At 38.9% G+C, this 25,019-nt stretch overlaps 2 protein-coding genes across 2 annotated transcripts; both read right to left on the reverse strand.

Annotated features, from left to right (window-relative positions):
- Positions 1 to 1,461: 1,461 nt before the first annotated feature.
- LOC128021242 (period circadian protein homolog 1) lies at positions 1,462 to 13,275 on the reverse strand. Its single transcript, XM_052608307.1, has 21 exons — positions 13,160 to 13,275; positions 12,668 to 12,993; positions 10,908 to 11,377; positions 9,614 to 9,837; positions 9,407 to 9,528; positions 9,114 to 9,315; positions 8,706 to 8,897; positions 8,100 to 8,178; positions 7,903 to 8,009; positions 7,664 to 7,817; positions 7,165 to 7,408; positions 6,948 to 7,056; positions 6,699 to 6,840; positions 6,389 to 6,507; positions 6,018 to 6,194; positions 5,594 to 5,911; positions 4,558 to 5,504; positions 4,301 to 4,478; positions 3,919 to 4,102; positions 3,417 to 3,567; positions 1,462 to 3,280 (listed from the first exon to the last, which is right to left on the reverse strand). Exons 3-21 carry the CDS (start codon positions 11,210 to 11,212, stop codon positions 3,077 to 3,079), a joined length of 4,158 nt encoding a protein of 1,385 aa, XP_052464267.1. The 5' UTR covers positions 11,213 to 11,377; positions 12,668 to 12,993; positions 13,160 to 13,275; the 3' UTR covers positions 1,462 to 3,076.
- Positions 13,276 to 15,692: 2,417 nt separating this feature from the next.
- On the reverse strand, positions 15,693 to 24,238 carry LOC128021243 (vesicle-associated membrane protein 2-like). Its single transcript, XM_052608308.1, has 5 exons — positions 23,681 to 24,238; positions 21,010 to 21,118; positions 20,741 to 20,899; positions 20,404 to 20,455; positions 15,693 to 19,532 (listed from the first exon to the last, which is right to left on the reverse strand). Coding segments are annotated over exons 1-5 (339 nt in total). The 5' UTR covers positions 23,683 to 24,238; the 3' UTR covers positions 15,693 to 19,515.
- Positions 24,239 to 25,019: the final 781 nt, after the last annotated feature.

The following is a 25,019-nucleotide window of genomic DNA, read 5'->3' on the forward strand; positions in this document are numbered from 1 at the left end:
GTGGGGGATGTTTTATTTATACACGGAGGTCTTGAAGTGGGGGGGGGGGCATTTTTATTTAAGTTTTTGGGGGGAGGTTTTGCAATTCTGATATTTCATCATCACATTTAGCAGCAGAACATGAATTTATGTATTTGAAAAGAGTTAAGTATGAACATTAAGTATGAAACATTTATGAGTTGTGAATTATTATGGCCTGACATATAAAACAAGGCTACAAGAAGACTTTTTAAAGAATTATAAGTCTGTCATTATTTATCCATCATTAATGTCATTCCAAACCTGTATGCCTTCTGTTCAATACAAAATGAGAGGTTTTAAAGAATGTTCATGCTACTCTATTTCAAATAATAAAAATTGTACCATTGTAGTTTTTCACTGTACAACGAAATTTACTCTTATAATAATAATAAAAAAAAATAATTCTGATAATTTTTTTTATACTGTAAAATTGCTTTGTCTGAAGAACATAGATAAGTAATTAATATTCACTTAAAATTTTACCAAATTTTTATTTTATTTTATGAGCTCTTCAGAAATGTCAAACTGATGTCTTTAACTAACTGTCTAGATACCAGATTCAGGTATCGTTGATGTTTAGTGTTATTGGTGTCAAATATGGCACAATATATTGATTTTTAAGGTGCTTTTTGGAGCTTGACAGCTCCTAGTAAACTTTCACTGTCACTGTAGGGAAAAGAGCAGTATGAACATTCTTCCAAGTGTTTCCTTTTGTGCTCAGTGGAAGAAGGGAGGTCTGGAATGACACAAGGGAGAGGAAAAAAAGGAAAATCTCTCTCAAAGTGTTTAAAAGTCTGTTGATATAAATGAAAAGTGAACTGCCATGCAGAACATATTATGCAAACAGTTTGTTAAGATGATGTTTTTATACAGTCTATGGATGAAACATGCCACTACAGTAATCTCCTCTCTCATTATGGTTTGAATAAGAAAACCTCTATCACACAATGTCGACAACATACAGTTCCTTGCTTCTTTTTCTCTATCTAAGTTTTTTCAAAGATGTCTATGTAAATATTCACAGAGATTAACTAGAAGTGTTTAAAGAAACCTGACAGTTTTGCTACTCTGGACAGTTTGAGATATGGAGACGAGAGTCATGAGACACTCTGAACTGCATTCTTGAACTGAGGAGGAAAACAACAGATTTGAGTTTAGGAAAGCTGACAGAGAAAGTGGAATGCTCCCTTTCTCCTTTAGTCGCCTTGCTCATACAGAAATACACACATTGATATCAACAACCTGGGCTGTGAAAATAGTGTTCTTTCTGAAAATGACAGAGGAGTCAAAACCTTGGAAATATTTGTTTTGGGTGAAGATAATTCAAGTAATGTGAAAACAATTGTGGATGTTGCTAGATATGTTACTACACCCTCTAGTGGCTAAGACAATCAATTCAGTCAAGTTAATGAAGAAAAACTCACCAGTTGCCAAAACAGATTGCTAAAAACATATTTCTTTATTTATGTTCAAAGCAAAAAATAAAATTTTACAATAAAAACTTACAAGCATGTTTAAGTAAAAAAAAAAAAAATGACTCAAGGTCCAGCAATTGTAAAAATAAATAATAATTTACAATCGATGCACATTCAACAGTTTTTTAAACAGAACAGTACTGCATGTAAACTGATTGGGCCAGTCTGCTTTCACAGAAAAGCTTTTGTAAAACCCTCGCAAATAAATCTGAGGGCAACAGGAAAAAAGGGAAGTAGTCGTCTTGTTGTTGATTTTTTTTATTTACACTAAACAAGACACTAGCTCAGCTGAGAGGTTTTAAAATATAATTGTATCGCTCTTGAAAATAATGGCAAATGAACTGTCACAACAGAGCAAAATTCTCTGCCAGACAATTATTTCCATTTTATGGACTTCTAAAGCTTCTTAAAATGTGTGCATTTATATTTTTAAATAATCAAAAATATATATTTTACATGTTCTTTTAAAATCATATCCTGTTATTCTGATATTGACAAATAAATACATATTTTAAGGCTACTTAAAAAAAGAATGGGGTTTGTGATTCTGACACCATGGACTGAAGAAACATAAGTGCAAAATAAACGCAAATACTTTTAGCACACAATCATAATTTTGAGCGTCATTGCATTTTAAATGTCTAAGGCAACAATTCAAAACCACAACATAAAAAAAAAACACATTTGAAGGCAAGTTACCCCCATGAAAACTGAGGTTAGTTACTTTCACAGTAACGCAAAATAAAAATAAAAAGTAAAAGTATGTACAAGTCAGACGCAATGTATTGGCAGTTTGTCAAGAAAATATTTCTGGCCTATCATGCTTCTTTTCCACCAAAATACTTTGCATTCTGGTGGCAAACCCAGTTCTTGGCCAGGAAAAATAAATTCCAAATTAACCAACTGGAAGCCAACATTATTACATTGCTCAATAAGACTGTCAAAGACGTCAACATTTCCCTAATCCCGGGTTCCTGGTTACAGACCAGCAAGCTGTTAGGGTCAGACTGGAACCTATTTTCCCTATCCACAATTTCTGGCAACCATGTGAAAGGGCTCAAGAACTGACACAGACTGGAAACCCATACTGCAACAGTGCAAGTAAAAGAAAAGAGGCAAATTTCAGACTACATCTAACTTAAAACTTATGTGAAATTCAAACATAAATTTCACATCCAGTTTAATTATAAAACAGTGCATGTCATAGGATAGATAATACCATGCAGACTCATGAATAACCTGAAAGCAGAACATAGTGCAACAACAACAACATTTACCATGTGCAATTGATTTACATTTAAAATTTGCTCCTATATGCTATGAAAGTTTTTTGTTCCCTTCGTCCTTTTATTATTCAGAGACCTGGTTATAAAGCTACAAATTATTTGTAGTTATAAAGAATTATGTAAAAATAAGCCATACATTCTGATTATAAACCGTCTACCCTTTCAGCATGTTCCAAATTGAACTTGGTCCCAAAAGTCTATGAAGCAGGAACACAACCAATCACTGTCCAGCAGTCTGCAATCCCGCTTCACCTTCACTGATGATGTCACTTCCAGCTCCTCCACGGCCCACTTCTAAGTGATTGTGCTGGTCTGACTGTCTCTCTGTTCATTATCAGATGAAGTTGGGCTCAAGGGTAAGGCTGTCTCGGCTGTGATAAGTTTTTCTTGTTGTTTGGCCTCTTCTCTCAAAACCATGCTGAGATCCAACTCATGGAAGTCCAAATCGAATGGAGTAAGAAACGAGGAATCTGGGGGAGATACACATCCTGTGCAAGACTGTGAAGAAATAAAATAACATGCACATAAGATACATAAAATAGCACTACTGCATGCTAGCATGCTGCTAAGCTACCAATACTCCAGATGGCATACAAATCTAGAATTTTTTTTTTTTTTTCTCAGAGCTACTTACCGTAACATTGATGGCCTTAGGTAGGCAGCCGGTTTGAAACCAAGAGTGGACCTGAGTTAACTCTTGCTTCTGCTCCTCAGTAAAATGAGGCTGATGCTTCTGAACAGCTTTTAGTGCATCTCTGTCTTCTTTAAGTACTGATTCTCTGTCTCTGTACACACACACACACACACACACACACACACAAATACAAATGAATGTCCTCTTCTGGCATAGTTTGTGCTACACTTAAATCTACTTCTATTAAGTATACAAATTTGTCCAGTGAGTCATTTAAAATTCCCACCAACATCACATTTTAATTATGATATCCAAACTCATAATTAAGGACCAGAACCAACTAATCAAGGTCTTTGGACATGATTTTTTCAAATTGTAAATAAAAGGCAAAGGAAGTTTGCTTCGATAGATTTCCAGGAGTTGGTCAAAACAAAGCCGATATTCATTTAGGTTAGGCTAGAATGTGATTGGGCTACTAAGCAATCTGGTAAAATGGCCTTACTTGACGGGAATCTGGTAAGTCATCATGATTTTGTCATCTGTGTTCGCCATGAGGAGCCAGATAGGGTCCTGTAGGACAAACTTTATGAACTGTTCCCCTCCAATATCTTTAGATTTTGGTTTATGATTGTGATCATTCTCTGATGAGTCAATGCTTCCAAAGTACTTGCTAGTATTACTGCTCCCTGAGATCAAAAAGTAAAAAAAAAAACAAAAAAAAACAGGCATGTTTAAAAACAACTAGTTCAATTCTTTAGAATTTCTCCATTTATATTCCCCCACAGAACTAAAGTCATACAGGTTTCAATGATATAAGTATGAGTGTGATATTTGTGTGATCTATAACTTTAAGAATAAAGCATTCATGAGTAAAAAGTACTCACTAGTGCCACTTCCAGATGTGCTACATCCATTTGATCCAGATCCGAATGACCCTGACCCTGATGACCCAGAACCTGAGGCAGCAGAGCCAGTGCCTGAGCGGGAATCCTCTTGCAGCAGTAGGTCCAGCATGTCACTGGAGGTCGACATGGCATCCTGGTTGGACTCATTGACTTCAGACTAAGGAGGTTAACTCAAAGTCAGCAAAGAAGCAAGGTAATGAAAAACAAATGAGTTTTAAAAGGTTCTTAATTCTTACATTGTCATTGAGTTTGCCATCTTTGGTGTTGCTGCGATTGCTGGAATTTTGTACCACAGTCCCGTCCCCTTGTGTTCCTCCACACCCTGGGGGTGGAGTCTGTTGCATAGTGTCCGTTCTGTTGCTTTGCAATTCCTCAAGTTGTAAAAGATTGAGTGGGGAGGAGCATCGGGATTGAAACAGAGGAGATCCAGACCCTTCCCTCTCGCCAGCCAGTTGCCCAGTGGACTGGGGTGTGCTGGAGCGAGACTGCACATGTGGTGCAGTATTGGTATTTACTGCTGGCACTGATGAAGAGTTGGGGTAAGTGAACAGGGGATTTGGGTTGTAGAATTGCTGGGGAATCATTGTAGGCATGGCGGGATACATTTGGGAGCCCAATGGATTGAACTGTCCCATTGCAGGATTGAACGATGGTAAACCAACAATAGAGGAAGGGAACTGGCCCAAGGGGTTCATTTGGGCAGGCAGTTGACCAACAAACTGCGAGTTGGCTGGGTTTAACAGTGGTCCTGGATTACAGAGTTGTGGAAACATATAGTTGGGCATCATGAAGGTCATGACTGGTGGCATCACTGGAGGAAAGCCTTGCATGGGGAATCTAGGGACTCCCTCTTGTAGGGAAGGATCTGTTCCCATTTGGGGCATTGAGAAAGGTGATGAAATGGGGAACATAGGCATGTAGCTTGGGGGAAAGGAGGTCATCATGGGAGTACCGCTAGTCAGGGATGTTGCAGATGGTGGCCAAGAAGTGGAAGATTGCTGGACTGAGGGGAGATTGGGTTTTATTGCTCCAGGATTGGATCCTCTGTAGAGACTAGATCCAGAGGGGGAGGGACTGTCTGATGTGTTGCCATCTACTTGGTGTTTCTGTCTTTTCCCACCTCTACCATACCGACGACTGCTGCTGTTGCCCACAGAAGGATAGTTCTGGGAGCTGTTCACTCCTAGATGGCACAAGCCAAATATTAAAGGCGACGGTATAGAAAGTCAGATAGACAAATTCAACCTATGAACAACTCTACAATGGTGTTACCTTTTGCCCCAGGTGTAGACATGTGTCTGTTCTGTGGTGACCCGCTGGGTTGAACCATCCGCAGATGGCTGATGTCTCTGAAACGACTGAGGAAAGCTTGCTCTTCTTGCTGGGTATGTGCAGATAACACTGCCTTTGTGAGGCCCTTCCCTGTATTACCTCCACCTCTTCTCTCCCTCTCCTTTTCTTTTTCAAGAACAGCAGCAGTGGGGGACACGGCCTGTTGGAGGTTCGTGGGCATGGGAGAGGTGACAGAGGTGGGTGGGACTGATGTAGAAGGTGTTGGGGTGTTTGGTGGCTCCTCCATCATAACAATGTCTGGATATAGATCAAATAAATTCGATTGTTTGCTTTGAGATTGCAAAGTCATTCATTTAATGGAATATAAGACAAACAATGTATATAATTGAAAAAGTGTTCAGACCTGATTCAGGTGGCTTCTTGTCACCAACATGGACGATGGTGCTGCTAAAACTACATAGGGAAGTGGCTGAGAAAACACTTTCAGCCTTGCAGTGCAGAGCCAGCGGGGTTAGGGTGTGTGCTGGTGCTGCAGGGACAACCTTCGAACCCTCGGTCACCACAAGAGTCTCTGCTATGTCTAAATGGAAGAGAGTGAACTTTAATTTCATACATTTACACACACAACATACACAGTCACTAGCTGATAATGAAAGAATACCAATGGTGGTTGGTTGTATGGGTTTGTATCAGCTTCTTTGTCTCTGACTTTCTGAATACTTATAAGACGTGCTGGGTGAAAATCCCATTATCCTTTAGCAATCCTTTACTCACCTTCAGTTGCTCCAGCTCCTTCTCTTTGTTTATCATCATCAGAGGTAGAAGACGTTGTACAGGAAGATGAACCACACTTCCTCTTAACTGTGCCAGGGACATTAAAGCTCTCCAGATATCTGAAGGAAAAAAAGTGAAAGAATGATATACCATATATCCAATACACATACCTCAAATACTATACCGATTAATTATTATTCAAACTTCACCTGTTTTTATTTCTCTCTTAAAATAAGATGGAATTGGAGAAACAAAAATAAAAGCACACAAAAATCTTTTTTAACTGGTACCGGCGGACACACAGACTCACCTTACGATGTTGTCCAAACAGTTGATCTGCTGGTATGAGTAGACGGAGGGCAGCTCCTTCCTGGGTGGACTGGACAGCGCTAAACTTGCCAGACCTTCTCTAGCAGAGGCCTCTGCTGTATCTGCTGCATTCGCCAGAGCTTCTAATATATGACAGGAATCATGTCACTTCAAATGTGATAAGCAAGTGTGACCTCAGGCTGAATAGATAAAGTCAGGTCTTTGTTATTGACAAATCAACTATGTTTACCTAAGCTACTCTGTTTGAGAGCTGGTGGCCGGTTTCGGGAGTCAATGAAGACCTGCTGTCCGTTGGCCTTTACCATGTGCATGTCTTGACAAATCTGCTCAAACGTCATCTAGAAAGAAATGAGGAAATAAAGGTCGACACGTTGCATATTAGTGTAAGTTGGTGTTCAATACTGTTATGTGTACATCTTGACTGAAAAAAAGAGAAAGTCCCTCACTGGTTTCCTGGGCTTGATCTGGTCCTCGGAAGCATGTCCGTTACTCTCAGATGAGGAATTGGCGCTGTGCTGGTGCTCGTGCGAGCCACTGCTGCCCAGGCTGCCGTACCCCTGTGAGCTGCCGGCATGAACAGGCTGCACCAGGACCCTGTGGATCAGCTCATTCAGCTGTGGCACATCTGGGGACATGATTCTCACCTCCCCGTCCTCCAGGGGAGTGAACACATCCTCATTCAATGGACTCCTACAGAAGGGAAGTGATGGTAGACAGGATTTGTGGGACCACTTTATGGGCTTAATGGATCATGGTTGATCCGTACGGTTCAGCACACATGCGATCCATGGATTATAACTGCAAAATTTCACCATAGTAGAGTGAAACGTGTTTACACACTCAAGCGATTTTAAACCATTCCAGCACAAGCAGAAGTGAAAGAGAACTTGATTAGCTACTTGTGTGCTGTATTCTGTGCGCACTGCTGCACATGCAAGCACTTACGTTCGAACTTTGTGGCGTCCCACTATGAAAGCCACCTTCCTGCTCCAGGGGTTGATAAAGGATGACCAGCTGGTGTCGAGGGTCAAATACTCCCCACTTTGTGCACGCATGCGCAGGGGCGAATGGTCAAATGGCTGCCCTGCAAACTGGAGAACTGATGAAGGGAAACTACATCAATGAATTCTCCTGCACACATATTTACCAGTGAATCGTGCCTGTTTCCAGATTGAGCGACTCACTTTTTTTGTGGATGGCCACCATAAGGAGTCTGTCTTCTGGATGCAGGTAAATAAGCACTGGCTTCCCAACCAGGTCCTGAGGCAAGTAACCTAATAATGGCACTGCCCTGCAAATGAGACCAAAGAAGGTTTATGCAACTGTTCAAAAGAGACATAGAGAGTAAACATGTGGGACAGCTCTAGGTAAAAATGCAAACCTTTCATCAATCTCTTGGAACAGACAGTTTGGGGTGTGACTGGTTGTAAAAATTCTCTTGTCTGCTGGGATCCGAGGTGCTGTTAGGTAAAAATACAGAAATACATTAGAACAGAAACAAAAAAAAACAGAAAGAAGAATAGAAGAATGCTTAATTAAGTGTCATATTACACTTATATAAGGGTGATTTTTCAGATACATGCATGTTTAGTCGTAATTACAGAGCTTTCGGTAATTAAAAAGACAAATTAAGAATGTTTAAAACAATTATAATCTATTAGATGAAACCTATTGTCAACATGCATAATATTTAAGTGTTAAGATTATACTTTCATAACAGTGAGACAGTTTCAGATTTCTAACACACCAAGTACACTTCAAATCAAAAGTTTGGGGTCGGTAAGATTTCTTTAAATGTTTTTGTTAGAAGCCTAATTCTCATCATGGCTGCGTTTATTTGATGTTGCTAAATAGTTTTATGAAAGCAGCATTTATATAAAATGTGTTTACTAGTCCTTGCTGAAAAAAAAAGCATTAAATCGAAAATCCTACTGACCCCAAACCTTAGAATTGTGAAGTATTTGACATCGACACGGTCTTGTTTTACCCTCGTAGCCGGAGTGGACTCTCTCAGCGATGAGGAGGCAGCAGGGCTCAGGGTGGGACGTGTCGGAGTCCCTCAGGGTCAGCTGATAGGGCGTGAGACGGAAGGGGTAATACTTCACTTCTCCATTGCTGTCCCTACCTCTGCTGATCCGACAAAACATCGACTTTTCCTCGGTACAGTCCGCCTGCGAGGCTGTACACAAATGAGGCTTTAATAAATACTCATACTATACACATAAAACTATATGCCTCAAAAATACACCCCCATCAAAATGTCTTGCAGTGTGCCACAAAAACATGTGCCTGGCAGCTTTATAACAGTCTATGGCGAATCTGTAACTGATTTTCAAAATGTTCTGTGATCTCTGCTTTGTTGCTATATTCACACAGTCAATAAACTTCCACATACTAGTGCCTGCGCAGGAGGACCACGGCGGCAGACGACAGGGAGCCGTGCTGCTGTAAAACGTGCTGACGTCCTGAGGTGCGAGCAGCTCTGAAAAAACGGCTCCCTGCAGCCTCTCGGGTTTACAGCGCAGCAGAGAGGCCGCCTGGGACGAGATGTACACCACTTTACCAGAGAGGAACGACACTGCCACAGAGAACGTGTCCTGAGATAGAACAGAGAAAGAATCCATGCATTAGATTCTTCTGAAGACTCACAACCTGATCTGTATGACTAGGTAACCTGTCTAGTCGTACCGTGTTTTGAAGGGTGTACTCTGATGTAACGTTGTCTAACTCTTCAATAGTAAACGATGACAAGTCCAAACAGCACCCGTGACTCTCTTCCACACTCCACTGATGGTAGTACTCTTGATTAGCTACAGATGAACACAACACACCCTTTCATTGGCACACACATGCTGGGACAAGGAAATGCCATTTAAGTTTCGGTTTTCTACTCACCCCGGACTTGTTTGACACAGTTAAGTGCGTACTGCAAGGAGGCTAGGGTGCTTGATCGGCCCTTCCTGTGCCATTCTGCCGGCACGCGGATCTTTAGCTCACGCAGGGCTTTCAGCAGCTCTCTCTGGGTCTCCAGCCGGGTCGGCTGATCCTGCTCCGAGCTGCCACTCAAAAGACTGTACGAAACCGAGCTGCTAGGAGGGGAGGGACTGTTTCCATTTGAGCTGAGGAGAGACATTTTAATGGGTGAAATTAGCCATTATTTCTAATACAATTTATTAACAGAATACAGGATTTCACATTTCAAATGTAAAAATTTAATCAGTTCAGCAATGGCAAGTTCTAAAATATATGATTTTGGAGCTGATACTACTTCTGGGCACTTCTGTCAATCAGCCAGTCTGGCACAGTAATTGTCCAATAATCTCAAAATGAACCTGACCGAATAATAGTCTTGTTCCTAAAAATTACTGCATGTACTATGTAATTCTAATCTGCCCAAATAGTAGCGTCATCATGCCATTGCCTCAACCAGTTCCAAAAGAAAAGGTTTTTCGGGAACAAACTGTACCAAGCTAAACCAAACTGCTGTAATTGGTTTATTGAACTAAATGTGTGAGCTATATTTAGGTCAGAGCTCCTCAGGCATACACATCTCTTTGCTGATTAAAGTGGTTTACAGACAAGCAACATAGGTTTACACTCATACATTTGACTAAGATTTGTATCCATGATGAACCTGCAATGGCATTCAAGTTCAAATGTAACGGGCTGGGAAGATGGGTTTAAAAAAAAAGAAAAAAGCCTTTTATGTTCACCATGGCTACGTTTATTTGATCAAAAACTGCTAAATATCATTACACTTTAAAATATCATTTATTCCCGTGATCCAAAGCTGAATTATTATTCCAGGCATTAATCCAGTGTTCAGTGTCACATGATCCGTCAGAAATCATTCTAATATGCTGATTTGTGCTCAAGAAACATTTCTTCTTATTATTATTGAAAACAGTTTTAAATATTATTATTATTTTTTTTTTTTATAGAAACCAAGATACATGATATTCAGAATTCTTTGGGGAATGGAAAGTTCAAAAGAACATCATTTATTTACAGTAGAAATCAACTTAATGTGTCTTTGCTGAATAAAAGTATCAATTCTTGATTCAAACTTTTAAACGGCAGTAAATACTGCACCAAAAGACACTGGGAAAAACTACTTCTAACATTAATTTAACAATTTTCCTACCACATCAAGTCATGTCAAACAGATCTCAGTTTAAATGGCACATACCTCTTGCTTTCCGTAGTCTCGGTGGTTGAACCCTTTCCGTTGTGAGAGCTGCAGGTGGATGTTTCTCGTCCCATGTGTCCCTCACTCTCCCTCTCGGCCGAGTCATTCCCACTGGAGTGGGCATCTGTGTCATCTGAGTGTGTCAGCTGGGGCGCTGTCGAAATGTCCAGCCCGGGACAAATGGATTGGCTGTTGGTCATTCCGGGAGAAGCATTGCTGTGGGTTTCCCCTTCATTCTTATTTGTTGTTCCCTTCCCTCTACGAGAGCCATAGGTCACTGGTGCTTGAAAGTTGTCATTACTCATAATGAAGCAGAATAACTGTAAATATTACATCTGTCTTGTGCATCTGTAAGGGACCTTCTGACAGAGCAGGGCACGGGAACTAAAACATAGGTACGGTCGAGAAACTTTTCTTCGTCCCTTTGTCCTAGATGTATCTGCTTAATCGTCTTTAAAATTACAAACCATCTGGTGGGAAATAATGATAAAAACAGGATAATCAACAATTGCACACGTGAAGATATGAAGAGAAATGAAAAAAAATTCAAGATGCACACAGAGAATAGTGAGTTCTGTCACACTTTGTGTAAATGTTGAGTGTTGCATTTTAATCCTGGCCTATAATGACATTAAAAAACCACACAGATTTTTACTCATTCTGATGTATTTTCCTTAAAATAATTATTTTTGAATTTCAGAGCCATGAACTTAACACATTTTAAAGTGGGAGGGTCAATGAAAAAAAAAAAGTACTATATTGTGACATTATTTCGCATTTCACATTAAATCTCTCCATTAGAACAAAGGAAATATTGAACTACCTAATTGCTCATTCCTAAAATAATAAATACATCACTTGTGTTTTTTTTTAACAGTGACCCAGCAACTATGGCAACATTATTGTAGATAATAATTTTAATCAATAGTCCTGAAGTATCTAAAACCATGAAGCATCTGTATGGCACAAAAGAAAGATAAAAACCTAAAGTACACACATGCTTTCATGGGTAACCTAAAAACACTATATGTGTGTGGAAAGATGCATTTGACTAAGATGTTTTCAACGTTTTATGGAACGGAAATATTAGTAGGTTTCCCCTCTTGATGTTGTTGTTGTTTTCTGTTTTCACCTGTTTCGCTGACCCTGCCAAGTTTCAGTTTTCAGTGCACATACCACCTCTGTGTATCTTGCATGAAGCAAGCTTTTTAGAATAACACCACACATTTATATAAAAAAATCAATTTATAAATCCTTTTATTTTATTGAAATAATCTCATTAGTTTTGAGATTCTCTAGTCAAGTCCTTTACCTATGATCTGACTGTAATAAACTTAAATACACCTCAATCTAGGGGTTTTAGATGAACGCCAGCCCTCTATCAGTAGAGCTGTGGAATTACTGACATCATGCAAACATTGAAAATTAAAAGCATTTTGATACAGACCTGCAAATTACAAGTTATTGTCAAAAATACACTATATATATATATATATATATATATATATATATATATATATATAGTACAGTCAAAGGACCATGCAAATTGCCTTATACATTAAGGTCATTCAGCACATCCCAAAATTACAATCAGATGTTTTACTGGTGATCAGACATCCGTGGTGCCATCAAGAAATAACAACAAAGACTAAAAGTTACATTTTTAACGCAGTTTCTTTGACAAATACAGATTCAAATGTGCATACGATGCAAGACTATGACAACGACACAACTATTACAACAAACGCAGCTTTTCTTACCTCATAAAAGTATTTCGGTTGCTCCAAAGTGAAGTTTAGGCTGGTTTTCAGAGCTTGTACACGAATAGACGCATGTCCAACAGTGTAGCTCATTACTGTAACTCTGGTCTTGTCTGACGTTAACCCGTGCACGCACACCATCATCATTCTTGTTTGGGAACAAATTTCACGTGTAACGAGCGACTCCCGAAACCAACTCGCATTGGCTCCTAACCTGCCATTACCCCGACTGCAAAGAATTGAACCCCGCCCCTCAAAGAGAAACTCGCGCTGCTATTGGCCATGTGGGCAGGGCTGTGAATGTCACGTTGTAGCAAAGCCTACATCTGTTGACGTGAGGAACAACAGTAAAACCTAATTTGCCCTTTTCAAAACCGTACTAACTGCTGTAGAGGCGCATAAGGGCTTTTTGCTTATACTAGATAAGACTAATACACTGTCATTTTTTTAAATGTAAGTCAAATAAATGATTCTGTGAGTGTGAATAATTACCTATGCGACGATGAAATGCCACCGTTTGTAAGTGCGCGTCTTTTTTGGTGGTTGCAACTTCAGCGCACTCGCTGGGAGTGGTATGCTTCGTTCCTCGTGTTGGAGTGTACCGAGCGTGTCCGTCCACCTGCCGCGGACACACGAGGAGGGCGTGTAAGGACCATGGCTCATGACTGTAGGCGACTCCCTGAGTTTGCTGCTCAAATACGCGGTGGAAGTTGATCACACCTCGACACATTTGTGGATGATGTGTTAAATGCAACCTTGACAGGATGCTATTATTTTGAAGAGTTCATTATTATTTGCAATTCATTTCACATTTGGTCAGTGTTTAGGTTGACTATGACATCATGTATCATATGGTAATGAAATATCACGTGATAATACAGTCAGTCAGCCAGTCATAAACGCTTGCTGTATTAAAGGGTTAGTTCATCAAAAAAAAAAAAAATATATATATATGTTATTAATAACTCACCCTCATGTTGTTCCAAATCAGTGAGACCTCCGTTGACCTTTGGAACATTGTTTAAGATATTTTAGATTTAGTCCGAGAGCTCTCAGTGACAGTCCCTCCATTGAAACTGTGTGTATGGTCTACTGTCCATGTCCAGAAAACTAATAAAAACATCATCAAAGTAGTCCATGTGACATCAGAGGGTCAGTTAGAATTTGTTGAAGCATTGAAAATACATTGTGGTCCAAAAATAGCAAAAAACTATAGCTGAGTCCCAATTCGCCGTCCTAAATAGTATGCAAAACTAGAATTAGTACGTCCCAAATCGTATATGTTGAAAAGAGTATTCCAAAGATACCCGGATGGTCTACTATTTCCGGTTAGAATTCGAAGTGCAGATCAATGCACACTCTAAGTGCTAATATTGCCCACAACCCATTGCGTGCGGGAGAGAGGAGCTTTGCGATGGCTTTGCGGTGATGTAAATATGGCAGCCGGATGCAGCAGCGGAGATGCGCCCTCAGCTTTTAAGTGTAAGAATTCAAATGTTTAACCCTAATTAAAGTTATATTTTATTGTCTCATAATATTATTGGGTTTATGTTGTGCTAAAAAAGTACTGTGTTTATCTTGTAGGGTCCGATGAAGATACCGAGCGCCTCATTAACTGGCGCATTGCCAAATTATGCCCTTTTCACAGGAAAAAGAAATGCGGCAATCAAAGGTTTTGAGTAAGTAGCGGTCATTGACATTTGTATGCTTTTGTAGATGCTGTAGTAATTGGTATTTTACTTTATTTGTTATGTGTCATGGGCTTATATATTTGCTGTTATATTGTGTAAAAAAAAATTATCCATCGGATGTAGGAAAAGTCTGTCCCAATGTCTATCCCTCTGATTTGTTATAGAAATATTATAAAAAAGATGGGAATAGTAAATACAATTTTATTGGACATAAAGAATGAATGAAACGTTAACAGTTGTGGTGTGCGTAACTAGGCAACCACGTTGTCGTTCACGTTGCATGACGTCATCGAAGTATGTCCCAGAGCGTGCATACTCTTTTGCTACACACTCAAAAGTATGTACTTTTTCCTCACAAAAAAAGTACATACTTTTAGGTCGTAGTATAAGTAGGCGAATTGGGACTCAGCATATGACTTTATTCATCATTGTCTTCTCTTCCGTGTCTGTTGTGAGAGAGTTCAAAACAAAGCAGTTTGTGATATCTGGTTTGCGAACGAATCATTTGATGTAACCGGATTTTTTTGAACTAGTTCACCAAATCTAACTGAATCGTTTTAAACAGTTCGCGTTTCCAATACGCATTAATCCACAAATGACTTGAGCTGTTAACTTATTTAATGAGTTATTAATAACATAATTTTGGTTTTTCAATGAACTAACCCTTTAAGACATGCATTAAGTCATAATTGTTGTCTCATAATTTCAACGATTGTTTTTTTTACTTTTGTATTATTTGTATTATTTGCCTGCTTTCAACTTTTTATACATAATTATTAAATTTCTTTCAAAATAAATCAGCATTTGTGTCAAAATTATGTCAGTTTCAAATATGTTATACTATAAAATAATTTAGATTTTGTTTTATTTTTGACTTTCCCATATCATAACTTTGACTTTTAATATCATAATTATGATTTGCCTGTACAAAATGAAGGTAAGTTCATGTTCAATATTAAATTATTTGTTATTGAACCATGATTAATACTGTTCTGAATGCATGTAACTCAATGTACTTCCACCGCAGAACATGACCAGATAACCATGTATTTCTGTTGTTCCGTGTCCGCAAGTCATTGCACTCGATAACTTTGTTTAATTAATATTTTATTCAAGAGTGACGCAGTAGTGAATAGTAACTTGTATTTTATAAATGTTTTACCTTATCATTCTGTGATAGTGTAAAAATCCTCTCCAAATGCTGAAGCTGGCCATGTTTTATAGCCTTGGAAATTACAAAAAAACACAGCTTAAATGTTCCCAAATACATAATCATAATTCAATAATATTTTTGATACTTTATATCAAAGAGTTCTTAAAAAAAAACACACATACCCATTTTATTATATATTTATTTTTTTACGTTGTCATTGTTTTCAAACACACACACACACACATTTTAATTTCTAACTTGGAACAATAAACACAGGTCATCATAACTTTTTTTTTTTTTGCAATATATATATATATGTATATTTAAATATATATATATTTCCCAAGATGTTCATCAATATAATAGACATTGACAGATTTACTCTACAATTGATGTCTGGTTGCCAAAAGGTTTCCTGTTACAATGTACTTCGTTCTGTTAAATATGTAGTCCACTACTATGACACAAATAAATAAAAACAATTTAAAATAAAGTAACAACAACAAAATAAAACTGTGAAGACCACATTACCCATGATCCTCCAGCCTAGTCCCTCCAAAGACGCCAGAGGAACAGGGGTAATGCTAATCTTCAACCTTTCCTCCCCAAACCAACTTCCATAAATCAAATAAATAAACAAATGAAACAAAAAGTGTTATTAATACAGCAACTTGGCTCTTGGTTCGATGTGTTTCTAGACCTCCATGAAGCTCTATGGGATATTCCAATTTTTATACTCTTTAATTCAGTCCCAAAAACCTTCAAAGAATCAAACATGTGAAAAATACCTTAATTTTTCATTCAAAACATCAACTGCTTGCAATTAGTTCAGAGAAGTAGATATCCCAGTCTGTACAAGCTTTCTGAAAAAACTCTTGACACGCTAACCTTTAGCAAGGCAGGGTTCATTTTCCAGTATTACTTAAATTATAGAAAAAAAAAAAAAAACACCCTCTTCTGACTAAGCACAATGATGCTGTGCCACAGAGCACCACTGTGAAGCCTTAGCTAATTTCTGCTTAAACAACTGAGGACTAAATAACTGTATGACATGAGTAATAGAGTAACCACTGTGGCTTTGTTCTGTCTTCATTGGTTCCCTCCCAATAAAGAAGACGCAGCATCTTTAACAGGCTGGCGTGACAAAACTACTCCCACCGTCCCTTTCAACCCACACGGTTTTGAACAAAACATACATTAGTGCCAAGAGAAAAGAAAATGTATTCATACACTCACACAGAGAAAAACAGAAAAGCACATACATTGTTTGTAGCCCCCTATTTGAATCCTTTTGATTTGTGAAGCGTTTTAAACACTTTGATTCACTTGTCATATTTGAGTCCTACCCCAATGCATATTGTCTATCAGTTATAGACCTCCTTAAAATGTTGACAACCCCCGGGAGCCTGATATAATATATAGTATATCTATTTTAATATGATCGTATTCTAATTCCAGATTGTTTATGCCTTAAATGTAAAATCTAAAAAAAAGAAGCCCCTTCCCCCAGATGAAGCCCACACTACAAACAGTACAATACAGATTTAGTTTTTCTTTTTTCTTCTTTAAATAGCTACAAAGAAATAGTTTCATGTTTTATATTCAGCATTACAGACACAGACCTTAAGGAGAAGTTGTGCTATCATTGTTATAGATATTATGTCTGGGGTCCGTACGTTGGATTGTGGTTCCTAAATATTCAAGTAAAATAAACTTAGACCTAAAAAATGCAGAGAGATGGGCTAATTCGTTTCCTTATGCTGGATGAGAGCTTTTAAAAACCAGAGATTTGGGGAAATGTTGTCCCTTAACCTGTTTTTGATGGCAATTGGCAGTTTGAGCAAGATATTATATGGTCTTTGGTCATTTTTTTTTTTAAATAGCTCAACATGAGTGGGACAAAGGAGTGAATGAGCATGCAGGGATAGAAAAAAAAATGAAATGAACTAAGGCCATCTCCTTTTAAAGAAGAAAAATGAAATGAAAATGAGTAAATGAATGAAATTAAAAGTAGTTTGCTTGTCAGAAACCATAAATACAAAAGATTACAGTTCATTCTGCTCCAAACACCAGGCTTTTCCATACGGATGATTGTTATTGAATGTAAAAACACACCAGTGGAATAATGCCTCTAGCTCCGCCCCTTAACAGCCCCGCCTCCTGTCACAATCAATCAGCTAATCTACACCCTCCCCCTGTTTATGCAAGCAGGTTGCCACGGGAACAGCCTTTCTTTACCTGCCGAGGTCTAAGCAGCCTAAAAAATTACGATGGAGCCGAAATACTCACACAGACTGCAACTAGCAGCTAAACCGAATCATGTGTGAAAGAAGAAATGCTAATGACGCTAACTTAGAAACATGAATGGGAAGGGTGGTGGTGTTCACGTGCAGATGCACACTTCACGCCTGGCTCGCTTCTTGTTGGCAGATTGGACGGATGAGACTGAAAAGTGATGCTGATGGAGGCATATGTATAAATATATATTCACGGAAGCAAACCAGGAAGAAAAAACAAGAAAAAAAAAGTCCCCTCAGGTGCTTGGCAGTGTGTAAACTACAGCTGAACTTGACAAACAGGCACGCAGAGAGGTGGAGAATAGTGAGGGACACAAAGGTGCTCGCTGAGCACATGGCAGCAAAGCCAAGTCCTGAAACTAAGTAGTCCCTTTCCTGCCTGCTTCACACACAAAATTATAATACAATCTATACCTAAAATCAAAAGAAAGACTAAATTAAAGGCAGTATCTAGATTTAAGAGAGAACCACAGCTGTGGAAACTAGGCCTACCTCATGTTGAAGTATTAATATCAACCTGTGTGCTTTCAGACGAATGAATCAGTTTGGCAGTAGTTCTGCTGTGAGGGAGTAACACAGCGCGTGGTTCGCTCTCATTCGCACCTGCAGTCTAACCAGTTAAAAGGCGCCTTCGAAAACAAGCTTTCTGTGCATGATACTACTTCCAATTTTTGTTCGGTCTCTAGCCTTGAATCTCTCTGGGCTTCGAAATCTTTACCAGGAGAATGAATCGGGGAATTCTGATCCTGAGCCATTCGAAAAGCACTAACACTCTGAAATCTTTCCATGTACTGCGCAATCGACCCCTGTGCGATTATTAGCTTCGACATCCCTGTCAAAACCTAGTTTGACTGCGTTACAGTTACTCAAGGTAGTTTAAGACCTGTTTTGGAATCCTTTAAGATAAATACGCTTACTATGTTTGATAGACAGCATAATTCGACACCGCTATTAAGGAATGTTTAAGAGATAAGACACTGAAGACATTAAATTAAGATAAACATCTACAGTCATTGGTCTGTTGTGGCAGTTCACTAAGAAAGTAAGTACTATTGGTGAGAAAAAGAAAGAAAGAGAAAGAAGGAGAAAGGGGGTTGAGCGGGCAATGTGTAGGTCTGAGATAGGGTGCATGTGACAAAGAACAAACTGGGGATATTGATTCAGTACCTCAGTTAAGGGAGTCGATCGCTTGTGCAAAAATACACCAGATACTCAGTGAGCAAGAAAGAGTGAAACAGAGCGTGCAAGATACAAACACCCAGATTAAGAGGCAGTAGTTTAAACCTGAAGCAAAATAAGTTTTACAAAACTTAAAAAATATACAAATGCACACTCACACACAAACTACAAAAACCATTATATCAGAATAAAACTCTACAAAGAACATTTGGAATATATACTGTATAATCGCATTCTAAGGGCTGTGATTTCTCTTTTTTTTTTATCGGTTGTCACAAGTAATCAGGAGTTTGGAGTATGAACAGTATTTCAGAAAAGCCGGAGGTATTTACAGAAGAGACATGGCCACACACTCACGGACAGGACGAACGAGTGACAGGGGCCCAGGTGCGAGGCAGTGGGGCTCAGGAAGGGGCAAATAAATTGATTGTTGTGAGAAGTCGTTTTTCTCATCTTTTTTGGGAGGGATTTTACTGTGGCTTAGGATTGGGCGTTCATGAGCTCAGAGTGGGGTAGGAACATCGCACTTTAGGTGCTGAAGTACACTGTGAAGAGAAGCAGATCAGATTTATCGTCAACACCTGAGAAACAGTATGTAAGAAGAAATATAATTCTATAAGCCACCTTTTCACTATCACTGACAAAATACAGACCAGAAGTCATTCATTTCTAATGGAGAGTAGTGGAGTGGAGTTTGGTCTTATGCTGAATTTTCGCATGTGATTTATTTATTCATTTCATAATGGCGAATAAGACATTCCATGTGACTGCTACGAAGGCAAAATGTGACAATCGTATGAAAATGTCAGAGATAGTGGAAAGGCGGTTTTAGTTTTAAAGGTATATTCTATATTCAAAACACAATTTTCGCTCAGAATATTTTACCTGTTTGTGAAAATAAACACAAATACCAAGTTGACTGTAAAGAGTGCTTAAAGGACAAGTTCGCAGATTTTCAGCCAGCTTTCTATTTTTACAATGTCAGTGGTATATGCAAATAAACAATGCATACTGTTTCTTCATGCTACCTGCACTCAGATCTTAACGACCAAGGCGGTACACATATCTGCATGTGTTTGTTTGTTCGTTCCACTTAAAGTTGCACACCGATCATTGTATGACACCAAAGTACCACAAGAGCGATTTAAAAACAACAAAGAGCTGTCTACTCTGCTCTCTATAGCTCTTGTGAAATAATGGCATACAACAATCAATCTGCACAGTGCAAACAGTCAAAACCTGGATATTTTAGGCCATATAGAAATCCTGGCAAGGGTGAGTCCTGTATAAATGGCCCGTATGGTCACCCTGTTTCCATTGCATAGAAAGTTAAGTTTTATCTTGCCATTGGCATGTACCCCTTTAAAAATTAAATCTATGGAATTACTATGGAATACCTTATAACTCATAACTTACCAATGATTATAATGAGGACAATCACGCATATCACCCCCAGGATAATCATCATCTAAAGAAAAGAGGTAAAAAGAAGGAGAATAGGTTGAAAAGCAGTAAAGAGTTGACTATAAAGACGCAACATTCAAACATTTGATTACTTTTTGTTTTGAGGTACTGAAATAACACAGCGTACTTATACTGAAAGCTAAATATGTTAGAATGATAAACGACTTTCATTTCAAAGAGGTGTTCTGATTTGAGGTTTATTGTTAGCTATTTGCTTGATTTAGATGTGTTGTTCTGAAAGTCAATTGCCTTTTTCAGCCTTACTCGAGGCACTTTATGTGTTGTTTACCTTGGCATTCTTCCACCAGTATTTATTCTTGAGCTTGGCAGCGCTGGTCTCGAATTGTGAGGCTCCAGCCTGCAGGGCATCAGCCCGATCATCCAGCTCTGACAGCTTCTGGTCCCTCTCCAGAACCTTGTCTACGTTCACACGCATAATGTCCACCACCTGGGAAACGATGAAGGTGACTCTTAGTAAACTGTGTCATCCCTATATATATATATATGTTCTGAAAATGCACTTGTATATTAAAGAAGAAAGAGATGGGGTTCACTCACCTCATCCACCTGAGCCTGTGTCTGCTGTAAGCGACGGTTGCTGGTGAGGTTAGGGGGACCCTGGCTACCTCCTTCTGGGGCGGGGGCACCTGCTGGGCCTGGGGCAGACCTGCACACCAGCAGGGGTGTATTATTAGTACAATGATTTAGAGGATCTACTTATTAGGAATATGAAGAATATTTATTAGTATTATCCTAAATTACTAAAAATAGTGGTTTTGCTTGCATTTCTTATAAGAACAGTATTTGTTTTCCAAATTTAATTGCAATTCAGATTCATTTCTAAATTAGTCACAATAAATATCGACTTGATGTGTCATATTCATCATACCAGCAAGGTTACATACAATCACATGTTGCTAGTGCCATCTCTGTTGCATGAAAAGAAACTGATTAGTTAAAAGTACTGCAGCTCCTCACTAGTTTTTTCTTCTGTAAAGACTGGTGTGTAACAAAATTCAGCGTGTATTACTGTAACTGACAGAACTCATAAGTAGCTGAACAGGGATTTCTGAAAAAGTCTCCTTGCTAATGCCAATCTCAGCCACCAGAGGAAGACAAAAATCTGTATAAAGGTCACCTCTGAAGGATCCCTGGATATAATCCCTGTTTAGTCCCCTAAGACTTTTTCTTACTGGGATCTTTTTTTTTTTTTTTTTCATGTATGACAGGAGTAAATGAGCCGGGAGTAAAGCTCACAATATTTTTTGTCATTCTCAATTGCTTCCGCTTCTTCGGATTTACAATAACAACCTATATTAAGACATTACGTCTTGGCTCCTCTCACCTTCACTGACATGAAAACGATGTTATAGCACTTCACTTTTACTGATGTGTGTCAGTTTAATGGTTCTTACAATCAGAACATAACAGTAACATTCTTGCAACTCAAGGTTTTTACTTTCATGTCTAAAATACATTTAAACTATTCATAATTCTTGGCCTACAATTTGACTATAATAAACTAAACTATAAACAGAAAAGATCGTTTTTTGTAAATTGAAATGTATTTGTATTCAGTGTTAAGTAAGTGAAGTGTTTATATATCTATAAATCATGGAAGCATAAGAAGCAGACACAGGCTTACAGAGGAAATAGTCTGTGAGCACGATTCAATGCTAAATTACCTTTTGCTGACGCAACAAAATTCGCATTTAAAGCATAATGTGTATAATTTCATAAAAATGAATTTGATCAAATGACAAACCAAACATTTGTCCAGTGCTCTTACAGCCTGGTTATGCAAGGCTAATTTTCTTTATGCTCATTGACAAATTCCAAATAAACGAATGAAACAGCATTGTACATTTACTGTATTTTACATTAATATGTTGTTCCTGTACTGTCCTTTACACAGGATTGGTAAAGGAAGGGTCATATGAATGATAGGGACAACATCCCCACCCCCACACAAGGCCTTCATGTGTCAGGAGTCCCTGTCATTGTTGCGTCACAATCAACTTACATTTTCTCAAATAGCTGGACCAGATGTTACTAAGTGATACTAATTTATCTATTTTTATGTACTGAAAGCAAAAGGTAGAACCGTATAAAAACAGTATGCATGGTCATATCAAAATATCAAATTCCACACCAAGTGATAACAGTAGAGGGGAGGTAATACCAAAGTCATTTTTAAGGGTATTCTTGTGATTGGTAATATGAACATATTACTGAATTATTATTAAGCGCCATTTAGAGACTGGATTATTTAAACCAGTTAGACCAGCATGTCTAGAGAATCCTAGAGTACAAGGCCATCTCTCCTACAGAGGAACACCTGCACCCTTTGTGCCAGCCATTTGGCTTCAGTCTAACCAAATATCAATGAATATCGAGGCCTGCTTCCATAGAAACACGTTGAATGGGTTTGAGAATAATATAATTCGAAAACGTAAAAAACTGCATCGTTCCGAACATATGACCCTCAGTTCACCTACCCCCGTGGAATATCACGCCTCTAGCTTACAGTGTATTTTTTTATATAAAATATGAGGTATATTTATTCTTATTATCATTACTTAAATGTAATTTGTTAAAACTGATATCAAGCCAGGTTTGAAATACAGTGGGCCTTGGGCTATTTGGGACACATCCCAGTGGGCTTTTGACATCAACGTCGAAATAATCATCAAGACAGAGATTTTGGGTGGACAGATATATTAACTGCAATACGTGATGTCGATTCACTTATTATTTTCATTCTAAAAGCGCGCGACCGAACCAAACCAGTCCAGTCCGGTGTCAAGGCGTGATTATATCGCTGTCGCTCGCTCCAAACAGCAGAATAACGCGAAAAACCTCTACATTATAAATATTTTAGTTTCTTGACAGCCGTTTACTGTATAGATGCAAATCTAGTACGGCGTCATCTGAAATGGAAAAAAACATTTTTGCCAATTTATAGACTATATAATACAGCAAGTGCGCTCGTCAGAATCCACTGGGTCTCGTGAGATACGCAACAGATGTGGAATTATGCGTAACGTTGTATACAATAAAATATAAACCTACCATAATATGGAAACCTGATTATTTTGTGCATACATATTAATATTTATATACAACGTTATATTAACAAGTGACAGCATAATAATAATAACGGAGCAAATAAAACCACACTCAAAACCAGATTAAAAACCTTAATTGAAATGAAATCGTAGCTACTCACATTGTGAACCGGGGTTTCTGTGCGTCTAGAAGACGTGTGTGGATGGACGCGCTGCTTCAGGCGTTTCTCCCCGTCTCCGGGATAAATAATGCACTCTCCAGGTTATTCTAGTAAAGCGGTATTATTCCTTGTTTTTTGTTCTGTTTCTTTGAGGGTTTGTATTTATGTATTTGCAGCGGTGTGCCGCGCCTCGCTGTTATTTTCTTTATAATAAGGGCGCTCTACCGCTACTCTCTTCTGTCACTATGTACACATAGAAAATAGATGCTCGGATTAGGCGAACAAAGATGGCTCGTTGACGTCACTCGTCATCCGGGAAGCTGCAGGTGTCGTTGACCGTGAGGGACAGGAGATGGAGGATGGATGCTGTGCTTGTTGACAGTATGACGAGACGGGACAAGGGCACATTTAGGCTATCCGTTCGGAACACTTTCAGCAGTATATGTAAGAGGTCGTGGGATGTGTATATGGGTTGTATTAGCGCAACACGGCTTGTGGTTAATTTATTTATGAGTAAGGATTGCTGAAAAAACAAAATGGCGGTCTATGAAGGGATGATGCTGTGTCCAAATTCAGGGTCTACATCCTTCGGAGGACGCATTTGAAGGATGTTACGTCACAGCGCCGCGACGAAGGCTGTCCAAATTCGTAGGATCCTTCAAATGCGGCCCACAAATGCCTCCTCCTTTTCCCCGAATTCGAAGGATGGGTGTGATGGATCCTTTCGCGTCCTACCTATCCCATAATTCTTTTCGGCAGGACGAAGCGAGCGCTAGCGGAGTGGGGGAGGAGTATTATTTTCGATGTTTTTTTAAAAACTGGCTTTTCAAAAAGATATATTTTCAGTGGTTTTCTAGTTAGGCATTTTGTTTTAGCGTTAAGCATTTTTTTTACATGTGTACGTGTATATGTAAAAAAAAAAAAAACGTTTACTTTTGTAAACTAGCTTCTTCCTTACTGCCTGTGTGAATATCCCCTTACACACAGCTTATTTGTTAGTGATTGAAGCTGTTTTAACGCTTCTAAGGACGAAAGAGCAGACAGAAGTGTTTATAAAGCTCCAGGGAGAGAACGATGAGCTCTTCACCGGCGTCTTGCTTGGCGCTGTCACGGTTGCTAGGCGACAGGATATGAGCAACGGTTAAGGGAGGGAACTGAAAGAAGGGTAGGCTGTCCAAATTCACAAACACCGACTTCCGGTTTTTGCGGTCGTCGGAGGACCCATCCTCCTTCAACCGGGTAGGAAGGATCCTAAGGAGGATGCAGACCCTGAATTTGGACACAGCTACTGTGCTTCCCAGTCGGTGTATGCTCACTTGCTAGTTGCCTTACTGGAAAA

Source organism: Carassius gibelio, chromosome A10 (assembly GCF_023724105.1).
Source record: "Carassius gibelio isolate Cgi1373 ecotype wild population from Czech Republic chromosome A10, carGib1.2-hapl.c, whole genome shotgun sequence".
Lineage (NCBI taxonomy): Eukaryota > Metazoa > Chordata > Actinopteri > Cypriniformes > Cyprinidae > Carassius > Carassius gibelio.

Bases quoted from the DNA above. Each gene is read 5' to 3' on its own strand.
- LOC128021242 (XM_052608307.1), bottom strand. From the start codon at position 11,212: ATGAGTAATGACAACTTTCAAGCACCAGTGACCTATGGCTCTCGTAGA. The intron at 7,818-7,902 runs GTGAGTCGCTCA...TCCCTTCATCAG, and splicing joins GGTGGCCATCCACAAAAAAA to TTCTCCAGTTTGCAGGGCAG. The intron at 6,508-6,698 runs GTGAGTCTGTGT...TTTTTCCTTCAG, and splicing joins TGTTTGGACAACATCGTAAG to ATATCTGGAGAGCTTTAATG.
- LOC128021243 (XM_052608308.1), bottom strand. The intron at 20,900-21,009 runs GTGAGTGAACCC...ATCGTTTCCCAG, and splicing joins CACAGGCTCAGGTGGATGAG to GTGGTGGACATTATGCGTGT. The intron at 20,456-20,740 runs GTAAACAACACA...TCTTTTCTTTAG, and splicing joins ACTGGTGGAAGAATGCCAAG to ATGATGATTATCCTGGGGGT.